This window comes from Heliangelus exortis, chromosome 14 (assembly GCF_036169615.1).
Source record: "Heliangelus exortis chromosome 14, bHelExo1.hap1, whole genome shotgun sequence".
Classification (NCBI taxonomy): domain Eukaryota; kingdom Metazoa; phylum Chordata; class Aves; order Apodiformes; family Trochilidae; genus Heliangelus; species Heliangelus exortis.
In genome coordinates this window covers 3,728,352-3,749,966 of record NC_092435.1, presented here as the reverse complement: position 1 = coordinate 3,749,966, position 21,615 = coordinate 3,728,352, and the positions used below count along the sequence as shown (strand labels likewise).

The following is a 21,615-nucleotide window of genomic DNA, read 5'->3' as shown; positions in this document are numbered from 1 at the left end:
AGTTTGACAATAGCCCTCCCCACCACACACAGCTCACGAATGCCATCCCACCCATTCTCATGCAAGTGACAGGTACACAAGGAGGTGTACATTCCAGAACAGCATAAAAACAGAGCCGTCCTTGCCGAAGCACAGAGAAATCCCGGGTCTCTTCACCTTGAAGTCTCCCTGGAACTCAGCACAGCTCGCCCTGCACACCAGGTGGGTGCTACTGCCCGGCACGCACAGCCTCACAGCTCTGATAGTGCTTGAGCACGTCCAGGAGCTGGCATGGACCAGGGGCAGGGGCTACTCCCAGCATCCACACGATGGGGACACGCTGTTTCACGGGACAGAAGACCCCAAGCAGGCACCGAGGCGATGCTCTGAGTGTCACCTGGCGGCGCCACCGTGCTTCCTGAGCGGGGACGCGGTGCCCCGTTCTGACACCAGCATCACCACCTCCCTGCCACCAACGCGGCTACCGCTGCGTTCCGGCGACTGCGCAGCACTCTTGAGGAGCCGTCCCTGACCCTCCCCCGACCGCCTGGCTCCTCCCGACGCCGCAACGCCCGCCCATCCGCAGGCCTCCCCTTACAGCTACACGGGCGGAGCGTGCGGGCAGCCCGCGGGGTTGCCGGGCCCGGGGCCGCTGTTCCGGAGCCAGCGGATCCAGCTGCAGCTGCTGGCGGTGGGGTGGTGCGGTGCGGTGCGGCAGGATGACCCTCAAGTCGGGGCGCAGCGCCAGTGCCGGCAGCATGCGGACCGCGCTCTCCGACCTCTACCTGGAGCACCTCCTGCAGAACCGGGCCAAGCCCGAGGTGAGCGGCGACTGGGGGGCGGCCACGCCTTCCACCCCCGAACCGCCCCCGCGGCGGTCCCTGCACCCAGCGGGAGAGCGCGATACTGCCCCCCCCCACCCCCGGTCCGGCCCCCTTCCCCATCGAGGCCGGGCAGGCCCCCCCCGAAATGCCCCCATCCACCCTACGTCCCTTGTTTCCCACTTTACTGCAGGTCTTAGCCCAGCACCCTGAGCCCAGCTCCGACCCAGCACGGAGCCCCCCGGAGTTCGCCTCCGTCTCCCCCTTCCCCCACACGCAGCGGGGCCCCTTAGGCAGAGACCCCACGGCAAGCAGGAGGTGGGCAGCGGGGTGCGTGCCCGATATGTGGCACTGCTGGTCCCCAGCATTACAGGAGCAGGGAATCTCTCTGGACAGCATGGGGCACCTTGGGAGAATGGTCAGCCAGCGTGGCTAGTGCAGCATGTCCGGGGCAGGGAAGAAGGGGCTGGGGGGAGGGGAGAAAGGCTTCAGCATCCTGCCCCAGAAGAGCTTGTGCTTGTTTTGCTGCAAAGTTGTAGCCGGTCTGAAGTGGAACTGTCCGTCACGTGAGCTGATTCGGCTGCTGAGCAACTTCCAGGTACACAGCGTGGGCTGGAGAGGTGGTGAGGGGTCTTGGCCCCAGAGAAGGAGGAGGATGCAACCAGCCCGTCTCACATTTCTCACACTCCTGAGGCCAGGGAGTGAACCGGGGGAAAGCATGAACCGCACCTCCAGTGGAAGGAGAGCAGGCTGCACCAGCAGCCTCTGTTGTACTGGGGAGGCACCTTCCCCAGCCAGCGTCTTTTGGAGTAGCTTGGGTGCAACCAGGAGGTCATTAGTTTCCAGTGATTAAACAGCTGGTGCTTTTCTCCCAGCAGAGATTTTTGACTTTGAACAGGAGTCCCTGATGGAGCCATGGCATAATGTGCCTCAGCTGAGGTTTCCTTGTAGCTGTGGGGAGCCTTGGAGAGCAGGGAGGAAATTTCCCTGAAGTAATGTCCTTGGCCCATCCTGTTGGACACTACAGCACCCAAAAGGGACTTTTCACATCTGTCCCACAGCAGTGGTTCGTGCTTTTTATGGCTCAACCCTGGCAGAGTGTTTTAAAATGAAGAAATTGTTTTTAAAGCGAAGTGTCTGGATCAGGTAGCTGCTGAGAGGAGCTCTCCCATTACTTTGCCTGTAGGATCCAGGCAGAGGGCCTGTGGGGCCACAGGCAGGACAGGGATTAATCACCAATGGCAGTGAGACATGGAAAATGTAGGAGCTGGCCTAGAGTTTCCCAGTATTGTGGTACATTTATTCTGGTGGAGATAAACAGAGGGATGGTGAACCAGAATCTGCCTGGGGCCTTTTAAGAGGAGCTCTCTAGGACTGGCACTCATTAGATTTATGTGTCCTAAGCCTGCCAGTCACTCACAGGCTCATGCCTATGTCATGTGCATGTGGAGGCTGTGCTGGCCCACAGTGGCTGTGCCCCTATCTGTAGCACAGTAGGGACGTGTTCCAGGAGCAGCTCTCAGGAGGCTTGCTGGGTTTGGTTGGCTGCTCCTTGTCTGGAGTCAAGGTGTCTGGGAAGTTCCTCTATCCCATTTCCTCTAGCAGAGCTGCATCCTGGGAAGTGTGGCCCTGCGGTCATCTCCTGGCATCATGGCCCAGAGACCCTCAGTGAGTGGAAGCTGTGTCGTTTGGGAAACAAACCAAAGTGGAGGAAACTGCTTGCCCTCTTCCCTTAAGGCCCTGCTTGAATGTATTTTTCTTGTCTCCCAGCTGGAAAATACAGGGTTACTAAAGAAATGGGGGTTTTATTCCTAGCTGTGCACTAGGATGGCAGGGTGACCATGGGCATGTCCCCTTATCAGCCATGACTCAGTTCCCCAGCTGTAAAATGAGCAGCAAATGTGATCTTTGGAAGTCCAGTGGAGAAAAGGAGGGTACTTCTGGAGAGACCTGAGGGTGCAGAGAAGAGACACTGTGCTTCCCTGTTGGCAGTGTTTCCTAGCATTCAAATGGTTTTAGATCCGGAGCAGACACAGCCACAGCCTCTAGGGACCAAATTCTGAAATGGCCATGAGCAAAAACTAGTGGGTGATAGCCAAGCAAAACTAGTGGTTGAAAGCTGAGCAAAACTTCCAGGCTCAACCAAAACGAAGTGAGGAGGGTTGGTCCCAACTTTTTAATCTCAAAGGCATTTTGCCATGTTCCAGTCTGTAATGGCTGCAGGCGAAAAGCCATTTGCAGGATTTGCTCTGGAAGGTGGAAATGGAGTAGCTGGGCAGCTCCTCAGGTTTTCTTCTGTCAGTGTTGTGTTTTTACTGACTTTCTCTTGGAGGTGGCAAAGCTGACTGTGCTTTTTTGACAATCTGACCTGTCTCCATTGCAGCATTCCATGATCTGGAGTCAGTGCAAGGGCATGCAGACCCAATAGTATCTTCTGGCCTCCACAGCTACTTGTATCCCTCATATTTTTCTGCTCCCTTTCCTACCATTTGACCTGTTTGATTTTACCAGGCCTTTTCCCAGTGTCAGCAATGTAATCCTGTTTGGTTTAAATGCTTTTAAGAAAGACAAAACAAACAAACAAAAAACCCACATACACACACACACACACAAAAAAAAAACCCAAACAAACAACCAAAAAAATACAATAAAACAATAACAAACTTGGATCATATTGAAGGCAAAGATTAATAACTTCTTAATGTCTGCATGGCTGTTGATTCCCAGCCTGCTTGAGCAGCTCAAAAGCTCCCAAGCTCAATTTTTTTTTATTTTTTTTTCTTTTGCTAGTGTTTTGCTGACTGAGGATGGTAATGAGACTTGGACACCAGAGTGAAAAGAGTAGACTTCTTTTACTGGTGATAGCTAAGTAATACAACCAAATAAGAAAAATACAGAGCAAAGTACCTAAAGCAGACAGATAGGTCCTTACTACATAAGAGAAAGGATAGTGATTAAGAAAGGTACATCACCACTTCTATATGTCACCATCATCCAGATTCACAGTCACTGAGGAGCCCCTGTTGCAGCAAGGTTTTGAAGAACCCTCTCTGGCAAATGGGAAAATCCTACACAGTGCATCCACCCATAGGTGAGGCATCCAGAGTCACTGCAAGAGGGTCCAGACTTGTATATTAAAAAAACAGCAAGTCAGGATGACTTTGCATATTACTTTATGTGGAAACTATCTCGTTCATCTCCTGGCCACCCATGACCAGGACTAGGCAAGGTTGTCAGGGTTTCTTTACTCTCACAGAAAGATCAAGTCAATTATTTTTTATAAATTATATTTTAAATTATTAATACAAGGATGCAATTTCAATTACTTTTGCAATTTTTATGCAAGGCAACTCTGGTTTGGGCCCATTGTCTAAGCCTTAGCACTACAGCTAGCTTGCTCTTTTTACACATTGCTGTGTTTTTTTAAGCTGTACTGAGACTGTGAAGTATACGAGTGCTGGACTGTGGGCAGATGAGGTTGGAGTGCTAGAAGGCAGGAGGCTGCTGGGCCAGGACATCTCTGCACCAAACAGTGCCCCAGCCTCCCTGCACACACTGACAGTGATAATATGAGGTATGATGATTCTTGAAGGGAGCTGGAGTTTTGTTGCTCAGTCTGGGCAATGGAGCATGTCTCCCTGATAGCCAAGAGGTGAATCCTGGCTCCAGGGTTCCCTTCTGCATCCAAGCTGCTATACTTTGGAGGCCTGCTTGGCAATGTGTTTGACCTTTTTCTGTATGCATGCCAAGGAGCCCTAGGGTTCCGAGGCCACCTGATACTGAATTCTCTTGGTTAGAGTAGCAGGGAGAGCCCAGGAACCAAACCACCAAACATGCCCTTTGCACTAAAGTGCTGCTTTCTCCAAGTGCTGCTTCAGGCTCCTGCAAACAACCTGTCCAGTTAATGTTTGATTTACCTGGTGATGTAAAGCCTGGATGAGCCAGTGCAGCAGCAGGAGCAACCCTGAGAGATGATGCTGACCCCACCAGGGAAGAGAATATCAAGTCCTGGGGTCCTTGCTGAGGATTGCTCCAAACCCACCGAATTCCCTGTTGGCAAACACTCTCCAGGGATCTGGTGTCTTTTCTATTACCCTGTGATACTGGGCAGAAGTCCTGTGTCCTAAGGGAAAAGCAGGCAGGGAGCTGGGGTGCACCTCTTTGACCCATGGGGCTGGTGGATTCTCTGTGCATTGACACCTGGAGCAGGATTTGTGATTGAGGATTTGTATGCTTGTCAGCCAGCTACAAAACACCCACAGAGCTGTTGCACAGCTGCCACTCAGCTTCCTTGCCTTATGTCTGCCCTGAGGCTGCCCCAGCAGTCACCCAGTCTGTGGCTGTGCAGGACCTGCAGTTAGTGGTGGCCATGAAGCAGCTCTTGCAGATGTTTCCTGCAGAGCAGCACATAATTAGCAGGGTTTGTCCTTCTGTGATCATGACTTAAAAAGCTCTTAAGGTCCCATGCTATGCCAGGCAAAGCTGACCAAGAGTGTGGTGGCTGCCAGGGGAGTTCAGGCTATGTGATCTGTCTGGCCAGCTCACATGCACAGTGGGAGAGAGCTGCACGTCTCCTGTTCCTGCTGCGCTTCTGTATGCCCAGCACTGAGGCACCCTGTGGGTTTCTGGTCTTCCTTGTGACCCAGGTGTTTTCCCATCCCCATCCACTGGCTTGCCCAGTGTGGTCAGCAAAAGCCCACACCATTCTAGTGTGTCTTTGTTTGGGGCAGAGCACGTTGCCAGAGGATCCTCCAGGGTTCAAATGTGCTATCAAGTGACTGGTGGCCATCCCCAGGCACAGCGGAAAGTCTCTGGTGGTGAGGCTTGCTCTCTGAGAGTCACCAGGGTAACACTTGTGCTGTGTCAGCACTGAGGGTGTGTGGTTTTTTTTATCCAGCTCAACAAAAAGCAAAGGTCAGGGCCAGGAGACTCAGCTGGTAAGGATGGTGGGAACATCAGGGTTAGGAACTCCCAGTCCCAGGAGCAAACTGCTGTGTCCTGGGTCATCAAGCTCTGCTGAGCCCAGAGGTTTGAAGCCAGGAATTGCAGTGTAATGCTTTCCCAAGGCACGAGATACCTAGATAAGTGTGATTTGTGTGATCTCAAACCACCGTTGGGGCACTTTGGACTCTGGCAGAGCTGGAGAAGTTCCTTGTTTTGCTCCTACTCACTGGCTCAGTAAAGCCAGGACAGCTGGCATAGAGCCAAGGGCTGAGTAGGCATCTGCACCGCTGATCTGTCCCTCTGCCCTGTGGACTGCATGGTAGCAGCGTGCCCTGCTGGGGCTGGCAAGCCACACAGGGGGGCTGCAAGTCACCCTTCCTTACACTCTGAAAATTTGTGGCCTGGGGACTGCAATTCACTCTTCCTTACACTCTGCAAATTTTTGGCCCAGGTGCTGCTCTGAGCTAGGCCTCCCCCTCCTCCCCTAGGAGGGGTTTGAAGGAAGTCCACTGCAGTTGGGGCCAAACCAGTGTGTCTGCAAGCTGTGTGATGTTGCCCAGTTTGCCTGAAGGGTTGCTCAGACTGTGAGGTGCTGCTCACCTTGCAGTGTGCCTGCTGAATGGCTGGGTGAATTTAGAGCCCTCTGCCCTGGGGCTCGTGTCCCTTCACCTGCCCCAGTGTCAGCATGACCTGCTGGTCATGAAGAACAGAGGTTTCACCATGGCTGAAAACCTCTGCTTGGCTTCTCAGTGCCAGGCAGCACCAACTGGCCTGTAGCTGAGACCTGAGTAGGGGAACAAGGGAGTTTCTGTCTGGTTTGGGAGCATGTTGCCTTCAGTGCCTAGATGTGCATATAACTGCACCGTGTCAGTTGTCTGTTGATGTAGATGAGGAAAGATTAAACTTGCAAACTGAGCTAGAGCAGAGCCTGGCCTCAGTTCTCAGGGGTGAGTCCCAAACTTCCTCATTCACTCAGTGAAACTGTCCTGGGCTTTATGCTCTGCAACTAAGCCAGCTGTGCATCAAATGATGCAGTGGCACGTTAGTAGTGTTTGGGACTCACTGCTGCAGAAGTTTATGAGCCATGGACTCTTCTGGCTTCTGCTACCTGTAGCTTTTCCAAAGTTTTCTTACTTTCTGTGTTTCCCAGACTGGAAAACTTTAGATCAAGCCCACATCCACAACTTCATCCACATCATCAGCTGGAGAGGGTGCTGGACCATCTTGTCTAGACCTTGTTTTTACCAAGAAAGGTTGTACCAGGTGATCCTCAAGGTCCCTTCCAACCTGGTATTCTATGATTTCCATGATCTCCAAGGGTGAAGTTCTTACGCTCTTTGTCTTTTCTTACTGTCCTCTCCTTCAGCACATGGATCTCTCCTCCCTCTGTGCCCCATCTGCATCCCAGGCCCCGTTCAGGTGGAGCCCTTAAACCGTGGCCTTTGTTTTGACCCAACAGGCCATTACTCAGTCCCAGAATGCCATGACTGAGGACATTTATACCAACGGCTCAGCAACTCTGGGCAGCCCTTCCCACAGCAACGGCCGTGAGGTGCGAAAGATTCGCCTCATCCAGTTCGAGAAGGTCACGGAGGAGCCCATGGTGAGAGCTGGCAAGATCCTGGTGGCACCACGGGGGTGGAGGGGCAGGTAAAGCCATACCAATGGGCTGGCCCTGGGGTAAGCAGGAGATTGCTGGAGAACTCAGCCATAGGAAGAGAGTGCTGGATCCTGGATCCTGCATGGGAACCCAGAGTGAGTCACATCCAATGGTGGGGACACTTGTACTAAGAGGAGCTGCAGCAGTGGGCTGGCCAAAAAGAGGGGGCTTGCCCCCAGACAGCCCTTCATGGACACGGGCCTGGAGAGGACTTTGCTGAGAGTGCAGGAGCTCTCCTCTCCAGTGAGCAGTCACGGATTTTCCTGTCTTCCAGGGAATCACACTGAAGCTCAATGACAAGCAGAGCTGCATGGTGGCCAGGATCTTCCATGGTGGCATGGTTCACAGGCAAGGTATCTTTGGCATAGACATCTGTATCTGTTCCTCCACTAGGAGTATGTCAGGAACTTGGACTCCTTGGTCTCTCTGCATGGTTGTCGTGTTAGTAAATACACTGGAAGCTTGAGGGAGGAGTGAAGGGGTGGGGGAAGGGCACTCCCAAAAAGGAACTTGAGACCATCTATTTCCATCTCGTGATAGGGTCAGTTGTAAAGAGAAATGGATCATACCCCAGAGACTCTTCCCATTCCTAACGTGTACAGGTGGGACAGGCTCATTGTGGATTGGCTCTGCAGACCAAAAGAAGGTGTCAAAAGAAATACGTAGGTGTATTTTCTAGGTTTGTGGTTTGACAAGGGTGCAAGGAAATGTGATATTCTGTGCTTGAAAGAAACATCTCATTTTCCAGCCCTGGATCCAAGTGGGAAGTCTGAGCTACCCCTACCAAAATAACCCGGGAGCCATTCCAATAGTACTACTGGAGCCTAATTTATAGGAGTGTATTTGGGAATGTATTCTGGTTGGATATATAACTGCAAATGCACAAAGTCAAGAATGCTGGTGTTAAGGATGCTATAAAGAGGCTGTTATTTGGCTTCCAGTGAGGTATTTGGGGTTAGCTTTGAGTAACTCTGAAAAAGGTGCTTTGATCAGTCTAAAGTGCTGAAGGACCCATAGTGAAAAGCAGTCTGATGATTTCAGAGTAGATGAAGTGTGTGTATTGGGTGGAGGGGGAAGAATTTTTTCCCCTTGTCCTTGGTAGTCCATGGGGTCCCATGGGGGACTACCCACGTGCTTAGGTGACAAGTAGCTCCAAAGCATTGCCCAGGCAAACACCACGATGTCCTGGACACAGCTTGCCCAGAGGGTCAGGAGGCTGATGGAGCTTTGTAGTTTGAATTTGGTGAGCAGCTGCATTTTCATTTTTCTCCCGTTGCTGCCAGGCTCCCTTCATGTGGGTGATGAAATCATAGAAATCAATGGGCAGAGTGTGAGCAACCACTCAGTTGACCAGCTGCAGAAGATGCTGGTAAGTATTTGTGCTTGGCAGGGCTGTTTCCCAAGAAGGACCCCTTTGGCCTGCAGGTGTGCATGCTGGCTGAGCATTCACACCCTCGTAAATACCAACACTCAGCTGTCTGCAGCAGTGTGATGTGGCAGGAGCCATGGCCACTGTGCCAAGGTGCTGTGATAACAGCCAAGTGCTCAGTCCCTCTGCAGCCCTGGTGCTCTGTGTTTGTCTCTTGGTTTTGGCCTCCCAAGAACAGCAGCAAAGTCTTTTGGCTGGGCCTGTGACATGCGTTGATGTCTGTGAAGCTTGAAAATTACCTCTGGTTGCCATGGCTGATGTGCAACTCCATTCCAAGGGCTGGCTGCTCCTGCAGATCTGAGCTGCTCCTGCAGTTTGCCTTTTTGCCATTTTCCTGCTACTGAGGTCGTTGTGATCCTGCCCAGGTCCTTACTAGAGACAGGTTTAGACGGGGTCTCAGCCCTGCCCTGGATTCACACTGAGGCTGTTCTGATCCACACCTAACATGTGGGGCCTGGCCAGAGGGATGTGGCAGTGGTGGTTCCGAGGGCACCCATCATTCTCAGGAGGAGGCCTGGCCCTGCTGCAGTGCCACAGTCTCTGCTCCATCCCTGCTCCAGATAGCTAGACCAAGGAGGAGCTTGTCTTTGCCTCCTGAGAAATACAGTTGGCCCAGGAGACCCCTCCAAGCCTTCAGAAGTGGTTGTCCTCACAGGACCGTGTAGGTCTTGTGAAGTATGTGGGGCAAGAGTGCACCTGGCCTGGGTCAGGCAAGCATTCCAGTACTGTGCATCTGGTGTCACCAGGAGGGCAGGAGTGAGAGGCCGGTATGGAGGGGACAGGTGGAGGGGACCTGGCAGATTTCAGACTCCTCACTGGGACAGCCAGGCTAGAAATGATACAGATCTCCATGTTTTTTTGGTGATACTTATCAGTGCCCACAACCTGCCCTTTTTGAGGGTTTTGGTATGTCCCCACGGAGATGGGACAAACATGACAAAGCTGACATGGCTCTTAGCCCAGCCCTAGCAGAGCTGTTTCAGCCCAGGCTATGCTGTCCCTCAGCATCACAGCACTCAGGAGCCTTGCTTTTGCAGGTAGTGGTTCTCAGCAGCTCCCTGCACAAGTTGCTGCTGTTAGGCTGCCTACAGGCACCACCTCCTTCAACCCTTCTTTCTCCACTTTCTTTGTTTACTAGAAAGAAACCAAGGGGATGATCTCTATAAAAGTAATTCCCAACCAACAAAGCCGCTTCCCTGCTCTCCAGGTAAGTGCAGCCATTGTGCCAGGTAAGTGCATGGCCTGTGCCAGGGCATGGCTGTGGGAACCTGAGCAAATCATGGTGCACTGACCATTGCTGGAGAACTGTGCCAGTGCAGGGGAAGGACGAGGGGATGGTTGCCTGGGCACCTTGCCTGAGTTTCTGGAGGATGTAGTGATCTGTCCTGTGCTTATGTGACTGCAAACAAGCATTGGCTCTCTGCAGATGTATTTACCTGATATGTATGTTGGAATGTGGGCCTTGGATGCCTGAGCTGCAGTGGTACATGTTCACAGGGTTTGGTGATGCAGTGGCATGTGCACACCTGGAAGCTTCAGAGAGTTTTCTGTCATTCTCAGAGCCATGGCCATTAGAGCCACATCCCCATTACAGTGCCACAGCAGCACTACCAGGGGCAGCACAAGGCTCTTGCAGCTCCCAGCCATCACAGATGCCCAGTGCATCAGCTGCAAGGAGGGTGACATTGTCTGGAAGCCATCAGAACACTTGTGAGCTGCAAGTGCAAGGAAGGAAGCTGTAGAGGACTCAAAGGTAGCTCCTTGTGTCTGGTGCTACTGCTAGGGTGCTGTAGCAGAGTGACACCTGCCTGGCTTTGCCTTTGAAGTCCTGCTGCAGCAGAAATACTCAGGATAGTGGGGAGGGTTGGTTCCTCTGTCAACACTTCAGTGCCTAGTGAGTGGGATGCTGTCTTTTCTCCAGATGCAGGAGCCTGCCCCAGCATGGCCCCCCCGTGGTAGACAGGCAGGAGTGGCAGAGGAGCTCAGAGGCAGGGAACTGAATGGGGATGGGATTGGATGGGATGGGGGAGCCCATGTCACCTTCCTTCCTTACTCAGAGAAGCTGAAGTCTCTGAACATGGTGAAAACTGTTTCTGTTTCTCACTCAGCCTGTGCTGTCCCCATTCCAGCTCAATCAACCTTACTTATGTTTCTTTATTAAACACGGATTGGGCCCATGTCTGTGCCCTCCCTGGGCTGACCCAGGCCAACAGTGTCAGGGGAAAACTTAACCTCTGAGAAAAATAACACAGTTGCTGGCTCACCCATGGCTGGCTATGGGTTCAGGGAAGGACACAGGGACAAAATGCTTCCCAGCAACAGTTGTTTTTGCTGTTTGTGTGTCCTGGACCATGGTCCCCTGGACCATGGAACTTCCGATTTTCTCTCAACTCCTGGATCCTCATGTGCACATTCATTTCAGGGCCTGGCAGGCAGGACAGTGCAAGGCCTGATATCATGATGCCCACTGCCCTAGCTTCCCTGACAGCGATTTTGAAGCCATCTGTCTCTTGGGGAAGGTCTGTTTGGGAGGATCCTAAGGAGAAGCAGCAGTGAGCTCTCCAAGTCACCTTCAACCTGTTCCCAGGCACAAACTCCAGCCTTTTGACATGAAAGACTAGGGCTTCTCATGCTGGAGCTTGCTCAGTTCCTGAGTTTCCAGCCTCAGAGAGGGTGCTGGCAGCAGGCAGCTTGCATTTGGAGCTGCTGGGTAATGCCTGGAGCTATCTGGTGCTCACTTAGTTGGTTTAAGGCAGAGTCTTTCCAAAAGTGACCTGGCTTGGGGATCCAGGCTGTGGGAGGACAGGGCTCCAGGTTGGTGCCAGGGCAGTGCTAGCTGCATGTCCCTTGTGTGTTTGTGTTGTCAACCAACTTCCTGGTGCCAAAGAGTGCTTGCAAAACAAGCATCAGTCCTGGTCTTGAAAGGAGATTCCTCTTTTGTGGTCTTCCATCGTGAGAGATCTCATGTCACAGCTTGATCCATGTGTTCTGCTCTTCTGGCAGTGAAAGGGAACCATGTTCATGTTCTGCTGGCCCTGTGTCTCCAGCAGCACTTCTGAAGGACATATTGTGGGAAATGGCATTCTAGGGTGGAGTGGCTACATCAGTGGACAGGGAAAGAGCTACCATGTCATCTGTCTGCATTTCTGTAAGGCTTTTGGCATGGCCCCCTACAATATCCTCTTTATGTTGGAGAGATATGGATTTGATAGATTGCTCAGTTGATAAGGAATAGAGGCAGATATCTCATTATGTTATTTAGGGAAAAAACTCAACTACAACTCAATCTCTCCACCGTCATACAAGGCAACAAAACTTTTTTTTACAAAGGAAGATCTTGATCCATTATTGGATGGGGGGAGGACCATTGCATCCAAAGATGAGGAAAAGGCTGAGGTGCTTAATGCCTTTGTTGCCTCAGTCTGTAATAGCCAGACCAGTTATCTTTGGGGTATTCAGCCTCCTGAGCTGGAAGACAGGGATGGAGAGCAGAATAAACCCCCCCCCACCATGGTCCAGGAGGGGGCTGTTAATGACCTGCTACAGCACCTGCACACTCACATTTCGATGGGGCCATCGAAAGGGAGAGGTGAGGTGCTTGAGGGAGATGGTGGAGGAGCCTGCCAAGCCACTCTCCATCATTTGTCAACAGTCCTGGCTAACCAGACTGGTAACTGTGACACCCTTCTACAGGAAAGGCTGGAAGGAAGATCTGGGGAACTACAGACCTGTCAGCTTAACCTTGGTACTGAGATAAATTATGGAGTGATTAATTTTGACTGAGCTGACACCACATGTGCAGGACAGCCAGTGGATTGGGTCCAGCCAGCACGGGTTCAAGAAAGGCAGGTCCTGCTTGACAAACCTGATCTCCTTCTATGACCAGGTGACCCTCCTAGTGAATGAGGGAAAAACTGTGGATATTGTTTTCCTGGACTTTAATGAAGCCTTTGACACTGTCTCCCACAGTGTTCTAGAGGAGCTGGCAGCTCGTGGCATAGATAGGTGTAGTCTTTGCTGGGTAGAAAACTGGCTGGATGGCCAATCCCAGAGAGTTGTGGTGAATGGAGTTAAATCCAGGTGGCTGCTGGTCACAGTGTTCCCCAGGGCTTGGTTCTGGGAGCAGTCTTGTTTGATATCTTCGTTGATGATCTGGATGAGGCAATCACATGCACCCTTGGTAAGTTTGTGGATGATAAAATCTCTCCGAGGGTATAAAGGCTCTGCAGAGGGACCTGGACAGGTTGGATCAGTGGGCCAAGGCCAATAATATGAGGTTTAACCAGGCCAAGTGCCAGATCCTGCACTGTGGTCACAACCCCATGCAACGCTTAAGGCTTGAAAAGGACCTGGGTGTCAACAGCCAGCAGTGTGCTCAGGTAGACAAGAAGGCCAACATCATCTTGGCCTGTATCAGGAATAGTGTGGCCAGCAGAAGTGATTGTGTCCCCATAGTTGTTACTGGTGAGGCCACACCTTCTGTACTGAGTTCAATTTTGGGTCCCTCACTACAAGAAAGACATTGAGTTGCTGGACCAAGTTCAGAGCAATCAAGGTGGTGAAGGGTCTGGAGAACAAGCCTTGTGAGGAGAGGCTGAGGGAGCTGGGAATGTTTAATTTGGAGAAGAAGAAGCTGAGAGGAAACCTTATTGCTTTCTACAACTACTTGAAAGGAGGTTGTAGGGAGGCTGGTGCTGGCCTCTTCTCTCAAGTAAATAATAATGGGACTAAAGGAAATGACCTCAAGTTGCACCAGGGGAGGTTTAGACTTGGTATCAGGAAGAATTTCTTTACTGAGAGAGTAATTAGGTGTTGGAACAGATCACCATCCCTGGAACTACTTAAGCACTGTGTAGATGAGGCGCTTCAGGACATGCTCTAGTGGGCATGGTGACATAGATATTGATAAATATATTTATTTTATTGGGGGGGGTAATGTTGGCAGTTGGATACTGTGATCTTAGGGGTCTTTTCCAATAGTGACAATTCTGTGACCCAACCCAAACCACCAGACACCAATAGCAAGCAGCAGTGCATGAAATGCTGGATGCTCATGCATAGTCTGCCCTCCTCCAGGGGACAGGTGACTCATCCATCCTGGTGCTCTCTTGACAGTCTGTTCTTCCTGAATAGCCTTCCTGGAAAATGAGGCCTGTGTGCAAAACCCATGTGTCTTTTCTCTGCTGACCTTGCAAAGATGCTTGGGGGCAGCAAGAGCCCAGGGGCACTGTGCTGTATTGTTGGCTTCAGAAGGGCTTGAGGCCAGGAGGAAGCAGAGGAGTGGATTGCCCCAGTAGCCACAGACCCTGTAGCCTCCATCCCCAAGAGCTGAGCAAGCAGAAGGGACAGGTAAAGGCCACTTTCTCATATGTTCCTTGTCCCCAGGGCTTCCTGAGCTCCGGGTGGATGGTGTGGTGGCCTTAGAAGCAGCAGCTGCTCATTTCCAGTTGCAGCTGTGATGAATGTAATGGTACAGCAGTAGCTGATGCTAAAGAGGCTAAAAGAGTCCCAGGCAGGGACAGCCACACTGCCACAGCCTTGGTTTCCTGAAGACCCCACGTCATGCAGGGGAGTGCCTGGTGGTAGACACCACAGCTGAGGACTGAGATCAGGGTCTCCCTGAGGGCTGCAGGACAGGGAACTGCACAGTGTACCCTTGTGATGGGTACCCTCTGCTACCTTCTGTACAACATGTTGGTCTGAGTGGTGAGGTTGTGTGGCTTGGCTAACCAGCACCCTGCAGCACCTGGGGGACTGCAGGGGATCTACATGTCAGGGTTTGAGCACCAGCTGAGGGCCATGCAGGCCTGCATAAAAGCAGCAGCCATTTTACTAGCTCCCAGTACTATCAGGATGCTGTCTTCCTCCCTCACCCACCAGCACATCTCACTACAGTTCCATGCCCAAAAGCTTCTCTCAAGTCATTGTGCATCTGCTTTCTCCCCACCTGGCCTCCTGGGGCTGGAAAGCAGCAGGGGCTGGGATCCCTCCTGCATGAAGGATCCTGAGCCTGAAGACAGCTGTGCAGTCACTGCCAGGGATGCAGTGTGGGGCCAGGAGCTGGACACCATCAAGTTCAGCCATCCTGTATGACCATGCTGACTCCAGTGTGCTCTTTTGCAGATGTTTATGAAGGCTCAGTTTGACTATGACCCCAAAGAAGACAACCTGATCCCCTGCAAGGAAGCAGGGCTGAAGTTTCAGACTGGTGATGTGATTCAAATCATAAATAAGGATGACAGCAATTGGTGGCAGGGCCGGGTGGAAGGCTCCTGCACCGAGTCAGCAGGACTCATCCCTTCTCCAGAGCTGCAGGAGTGGTAAGTCCCTGGATTAGGTGAGAAGAATGCGGGAATGGAGGTGGGAACAATGAACACGTGCTGTCAGGAGTGGGAAAGGAAGGGAAATGTCTGCTTCATCTCCCACAGGGTGAGCCTTTACCTGCCCCAGCAGCCCCCCTGCTCCTTTGCCCTTGCATGTTTGAGGGACAATCCCACTGCTCTCCCAGTGCTCGGGGTGACAGCTGGACCATAAGGTGTCCTCTTATGTTGGCAGGCGTGTGGCGAGTGTCACCCAGTCCACTCAAAGCGAATCCCCAAGCTGTAGCCCCTTTGGGAAGAAGAAGAAGTGCAAAGATAAATACCTGGCCAAGCACAGTTCAAGTAAGTGTGAGCAGGGCAATGGACTCCATCCCTAGCCTTGGCTATCACTCCTGCTGCTGGGCAGGGTCTGTCCCCCATGGGAATCAGACCAAACAGCCCAGCTGTGTTGGCAGCGGGATGTCAGGAGAACCCCACAGTTTTTTTGAGTCCCTTCTCCAAAGTCCTCATACCCCTCAGGTGTCCATAGCTGTGCCACCGTGCAGCTCTGCAGTACACGAGGCCAGGGCTGACTCACACAAGAGCCAGGCACTGAGCTCCCATGTTCTCCAGCAATAAAAATCCCTGGCATTCCTGGCTCCAAGCTTCTCGGGAGTTCAAGTGTCTAGGCCATCAAACCCCAGGGCAGGTGGTAACTTTGCTGCTGCTCAGTAATGAGGGAGCAAAGTGCTCTGCACAGCTGCCAAGCCTGCCCCTCAGCTGTCCATGCAAACACACAGTCCTAAGCATGTCCTGGGCTGGCAAAGGTAAGTGTCTGAGGACATGTTGTCTGCTCACCCAGCCTGCAGCTCCAGCTAGCAGCAAACAAGGACATAAATCAGCAAGATAAAGCTGCTCCCTGCAGTGTCTTGCTGCCTCCTCATCCTGCTCCCAGGCCCTACTAACCCAAGTAGAATCACTGAGCAAGAGCAGCTCTGGCTTCTCCTTTGGTGGCTGCTGGTCCAGCTTGCCAGCAACCCCTCTGCACTTCACATACTGAGGCTGCTGCCCTTTTCCCCAAGCAGCCAAACACAGATGAGCTCCCAGCCCAGTCCTGGTTACTCTCCATTTTGTCCAAGCACTTAGCTTTAGTCTGATGTGTGCATGGTCCTGACGCTGCAGCCAAGACAGCTCTGACCACTTGCTTTCATTTCTTCTCTGCCCCAGTTTTTGACCAGTTGGATGTAGTTTCATATGAAGAGGTGGTGAGGCTGCCTGCCTTCAAGAGGAAGACTCTGGTGCTCATTGGTAGGTCCTGCCCCAGGCATCCTCCAAAATGCAGGTGCTGTGTGTGTGGTGGGTCCCAGGGGAAACCAGGACTGGACAGGGGCTGGGGCAGCTCTGCCCTTCAAAACCTAGTGAGCACTGCTGCAAGCAGTGACCAAGCAGTCTGACCTCCTCCAGGTTGCACTGTGTGTGGTCTGGTACCTGCACAGTGATGCCTGAGGTAGTTAATTTAGAAGTTTCCAGTTCCTCATTATGGATAGTTTGTATTAAAAGCAGCTCTGGTCTGCAGCTGCACCAAAGCAAACACTCCCACAGTGTGGATGCTGAGCATTTGTTAGTGGACCTTGTGGTCTTTAGCAGCCCACACAGCCCAGCCACACTGGCTACTCAGTGGACACTGGTCCCATCTCCAGCTGGGGCTGGAGGTGAGTGTGCCCAGGCTAGGGAGGGCCTCTTCCAGGGCTTGAAGAGCCCACAGAACAGCTTAGGAAGCGAGATAGTGGGCAAGGCCCCAAGAGCTCTGCACCTTGCCTCAGACCCTGAGCTGTAAAGAGGCCCCGGGATCTCCTGTTAGGCTTCTCTGAGTCTGACTCCAGCATCCATCCCTTCTTCTCTGCAGGGGCCAGTGGTGTGGGCCGTAGCCACATCAAGAATGCTCTCCTCAGCAACAACCCAGAGAAGTTCATGTACCCACCCCCATGTAAGTACAGTCATGTGGAGTGCACAGGACAGGGCACATTTCCTCTCACCTCCTTGTGCCAGGGCCTTCTGACAACAGCCAAATGGAGATGAGGAGTTGTTGCTCCAGTGCCACCAAGTCAGATAGAATACCAAGTCAGAAGCCACCACACAGGGACATAGGATCTCCCTGTCTGCTCTCCTACTAGATGAACCTACACATAGATGGCTGCAGGGCTGCTATTGCCCACATTGCAGACACCTCACTCCATATCTCAATGGCTCTCCTTGGGCTGCCTAAGTTCCCTACTTGCCCCAAGCAGGAAGGAGTTGAAAGGGGATTGGTGCAGCCTGTTCTTGAGGTACACAGGTCCTCCATTTAGCTCCTTGCTAAAAAAGGGAAGGCAAGACACCCAGGTCTCAGAGCAGAGGCTGCCTGCTGTGCTCTGTTCCCCAGTTCTACTGGGGGCCAACACTCACCATCATTACCCTCCCTCCCCAGACACCACACGCCCCCAGAAGAAGAATGAGGTGGATGGGAAGGACTACTACTTTGTCTCCACTGAGGAAATGACCCGGGACATCTCAGCCAATGAGTTCCTGGAATTTGGAAGCTACCAGGGAAACATGTTTGGCACCAAGTTTGAAACAGTGCACAAGATCCACCAGCAGGACAAAGTTGCTATTTTGGACATTGAGCCCCAGGTAGGGAGCATGGGAAGGTGCTGGCAAGACAGTGGCTGCCTGCCACAGATAGAATTATGTGCACTGGCTATGACAGTCCCTGTCTTCCCCAATGAAATGCCCATTTACCCTTATAAAAGGGAAGTCAGGAAGCACTGGGGTGGTATTTCCATTCCTGAGACATGGGTGCAGTGAGGATATTCCCTGTCACAGAATGTCCCTGGCTGCAACAGCAAGGGCAAGGCTAAGCTGACATGAGAGTGGGGGTGCAGGGCCAGCACAGGCACCTTTCCTCTCATGACACCAGTCTTTGCAAAGTGGCACTTGTGTCCAGTAGCTGGCACAGAGCAGGGCTGCAGATGCCCTTATGTTCTTCCCCATGAGGTGCTCCCCCCAGGAGGGGAAGCCATGCTGGGACCCCTGCTGCAGCTTCACCCAGCTGCCCCCACATCACCCAACTACCTCCTAGGCTTGGGAGTCAACCCAGAAAAGCCCATGGCCCCAGATTAGGAGTGGCATCTTTAGCCCACCACTGTATCACAGGCACCATCACACCCTGGCTGGGGGGCAGCATGGAGCTGTGGGGCCAGCAGCCAGCTGCACTTGCTCCCCCCTGAGGAATGGCCAAACTCTGGTACCCTGTTCTCTCCACAGACCCTGAAGATTGTCCGCACGGCTGAGCTCTCCCCTTTCATAGTCTTCATTGCCCCAACAGACAAAGCAGAACAGGTGGGTGGCAGGGACTCGAGGTTGAGTCCCCTTCCAGATGGGCTTCCCTGCCCACAGCAGGAGGGCAAGGACCCTGCTGGAGCAGCCCAAGGCTCTTGTCCCTGCTGCACATCAGCTTCCTTTCTGCATTGATTTTTGTGGTTCAGAAAACCATGGTAACTTTCTCAGCTGAGACCTGACACACACAAGAATCCTACAGCTGTAGCCTCTAGCCCAGACAGACACATACCCACCACTGATCACCAGAGCAGCTGCTAAGCATGTAGTGGGGGCACACAGCCCAGCACCCAGAGCATCAGCTATTCAAGTGAAACATACATCAGCTTCTTTAGTTCTTTGCCTGGTAAAGATGTTCATGCCTCCACCTATTAGAATTAAATCAGCACTGACATCCCAGTTAACTCCCTGCAGTACCAAGCACTGCAAGGGTCGCACTCACATGCTGCCATTTTCCAGGAAACTCCCAAGACAGGGAAAAGTGTTGCCTGTCTTGCCCTGCCAGAGCCTGGATTAGCTCCCATGAGAGCCATCCTCCAGAGGGAACTGGCAAGCAGTGGGAATACAGGGAAACTGCCAAAGCTGTGCTGGGGTCATGGCCAGCCAAGGGCACCTCTCCCAATCTACTGACTTGGGGTTTGTAAAGCTTAAGATGCATTGTGCAGGCACCTTAACCTGCAGAGGGTTGTTAAGCCCCATGCAGCAGGCTGTCAGGACAGAAAGGGCAGTCAGGCAGCACACTGCCCCATCACACACACACTGCCTGCAGACTGAGAAATTAATTCCTGCCGCAGTGGGCAGGGCCAGCCCTGCTGGTGCAGATGCTATATATAGCTGCCTCAATTGCTCATTACAAGAGTTGCAGCAGAGCTCACATGGCCCAGGCAAACTGCTTATTTCTTCTCCCCCTCTCCCCCCCCCCAAAAAAAAAAAAGCTACCAGGCAACACACGGCAGAGCTGCAGAAAGCACAGCACTGTAAGCTTATCCCTCCCCAGTCAGAGATGCAGGGAGCCACCTGTATTTCAAGCTCCGTTAATTTCAAGCTCCATTAATGAGATATGTGGAAACAGATCTGGACTTTGCTGTTGAGGGCAGAGTTGCCCTCAGGGCCATGCTCCTGGGATGCCCCTGCTAGCTGGAAAGCTCCACAGGCAGCTCACACACAGGCAGGAGGAGCAAGGCAGCTTTGCCCATAAAGAAACTTAACTCCCACCCAGACCCAGTAGAGGGTTGCTGATACAGCTCTGGAAACCAGCACCATTGCAGTCAAAAGCCACTAGTAAGGGACCATCCTGAAGGGATACTACCTTGAAAACAGCCATAAGTTGGCTTACGTTGCATGGAGTAGTTATGAGCAGCCTGCTGCTTGGTGAACCCTCTCATTGCAGGGAGCTGCCTCAAAGCATTTTAAAGGTAAATAGAGCAAGAACTTGTGGCCTTGCTAGCAGGTTGTATCTTGATGCTTTTAAGCATTGCAATGAGGTCCAGCAGGACCCCCAGACACGCAGTCCCTGAGATCACAATTCAGACAAGCTGCAGGGATGCTGTGCTTTAATACACAGAATGTTAGCAGAATATTAGGGGGTTGGAAGGGACCTTGAAAGATCAAGTCCAACCCCCCAACTTTGCAAGCACTGGAATGCTTTTGGTGGTGGAAGTTTGCCTGTTGGGGAGGGCTGGGAAATTGCCCTCCACCCCAGCCTCCTGAGTGTTCTCTGTCTTGCAGTCAGAGGCTTTGGAGCTGCTCCGGAAGGATTCAGAGAGCATCCGCAGCAGATACGCACACTACTTTGACCTCTCACTGGTCAACAACGGGGTACAAGAAAGCCTCCAGCTGCTGCAGGAAGCCTTCGACCAGGCCTGCAGCTCTCCACAGTGGGTGCCAATCTCCTGGGTCTACTGAGAGGGTGTACAACCCCAGCCGCTTCCCATCCATCATCCTGCAGCTTTGGGGGGAAACCTCAGCTTCCCCTAATCCACACACAGCCCCAGACAACTCCCTCTGCTGCTCCAGACATGGTCTCATTGGTTGACAAGCACACCAGGGTCTACAGATCTCTCCTCGGGGAATGCAGGTCAGGGGCTACCCAGGGGATGGCCATGGCACTACAATGCAGTGTTAAGTTCATGGCTACAGCAGAGCCCAGGGTACCCCATTAGCTCAGAGCACATCTCCCTGCCTAACAGGCAAAAGCAAGCAGTCCCAATGTAGCACCCAGCCAATCCTCTCTCCATCAGTCCTAAGGGAAGTGGTAGAGCAGAGGCTTTCCAGACAGGTGTCCCCTGCAGGAGTGTGCAGGAGTGCACACTGCATCAGAGACACCTCAAAAAAGCCTGGTTGGTGTCTGAGACTTCAAGGAGGCCCACATCTTAGGCAGCTTCACAAAGACCACACCAGGGCCCCTCACAAGTAGGGAAAAACAGAAAAGGGGAGTGTGGATTTGACAAAGGTGGTGTGGAACATGCCACCCCCAGGCAGGTCTTACCCTGCATTCTGAGGTTGGAGTTTTCTGATTCACCCTGTGCAATTGTAGTTGTAGAAACTCAGCTGTATTTAAATTCTCATCTCACAGCTTCAATTGTTTCTTACTGGTCAGAGAAACTAGGCAGCAGCTCAGGAAGTCCCACAGAGCAAACACCAGATGGACAGCTGAATGAGTAAATTGGATCAAACCACAAGCATCTGTTGCATGCAGTATAAAGTGTCTTTTCAAAGATCCAGGCATGTTTTCCAGAGTTTAGGGTGTCTTACACACAGTATGGAAACATAAAAGCCATCCACACAAAGGGTTTCCTTCTGCAAGAGTGTACTGATGCACAAGCTTCACCATGACCATGTCCAGGAAGCTTCTGGGCAAACTATAGAAATCATGTAGGTGAAAGTATCTCATTTGTGTGTTCAGCAGTCAGCTAGGGGAAAGGGGAAGGGGACTCAGAAGTCTTGTGCAATTTTTTAAGAATGCCAAAAATAAAATCTGTTGATGTGCAATAAGGACCTTCGTTCTGATCCACTGCAGGGAAATAATGAGCAGCAATAAATGTGTGCTGAAACATTGCTATGACTGGTGTTTTACCTCTTAGGCTGAAGACTTGTTCACAGCTGGAA

General features: G+C 52.2%; 1 protein-coding gene across 1 annotated transcript; it reads left to right on the top strand.

Moving 5' to 3' along the window:
• Positions 1 to 529: 529 nt before the first annotated feature.
• On the top strand, positions 530 to 21,564 carry MPP1 (MAGUK p55 scaffold protein 1). Its single transcript, XM_071757700.1, has 12 exons — positions 530 to 800; positions 7,204 to 7,347; positions 7,679 to 7,757; positions 8,688 to 8,773; positions 9,972 to 10,040; positions 14,957 to 15,153; positions 15,389 to 15,495; positions 16,360 to 16,440; positions 17,039 to 17,119; positions 17,600 to 17,802; positions 18,436 to 18,510; positions 20,236 to 21,564. Exons 1-12 carry the CDS (start codon positions 699 to 701, stop codon positions 20,410 to 20,412), a joined length of 1,401 nt encoding a protein of 466 aa, XP_071613801.1. The 5' UTR covers positions 530 to 698; the 3' UTR covers positions 20,413 to 21,564.
• The last annotated feature ends 51 nt before the right edge of the window (positions 21,565 to 21,615 follow it).

Bases quoted from the DNA above. Each gene is read 5' to 3' on its own strand.
- MPP1 (XM_071757700.1), top strand. From the start codon at position 699: ATGACCCTCAAGTCGGGGCGCAGCGCCAGTGCCGGCAGCATGCGGACC. The intron at 17,120-17,599 runs GTAAGTACAGTC...CTCCCTCCCCAG, and splicing joins GTTCATGTACCCACCCCCAT to ACACCACACGCCCCCAGAAG. The intron at 18,511-20,235 runs GTGGGTGGCAGG...TCTGTCTTGCAG, and splicing joins CAACAGACAAAGCAGAACAG to TCAGAGGCTTTGGAGCTGCT.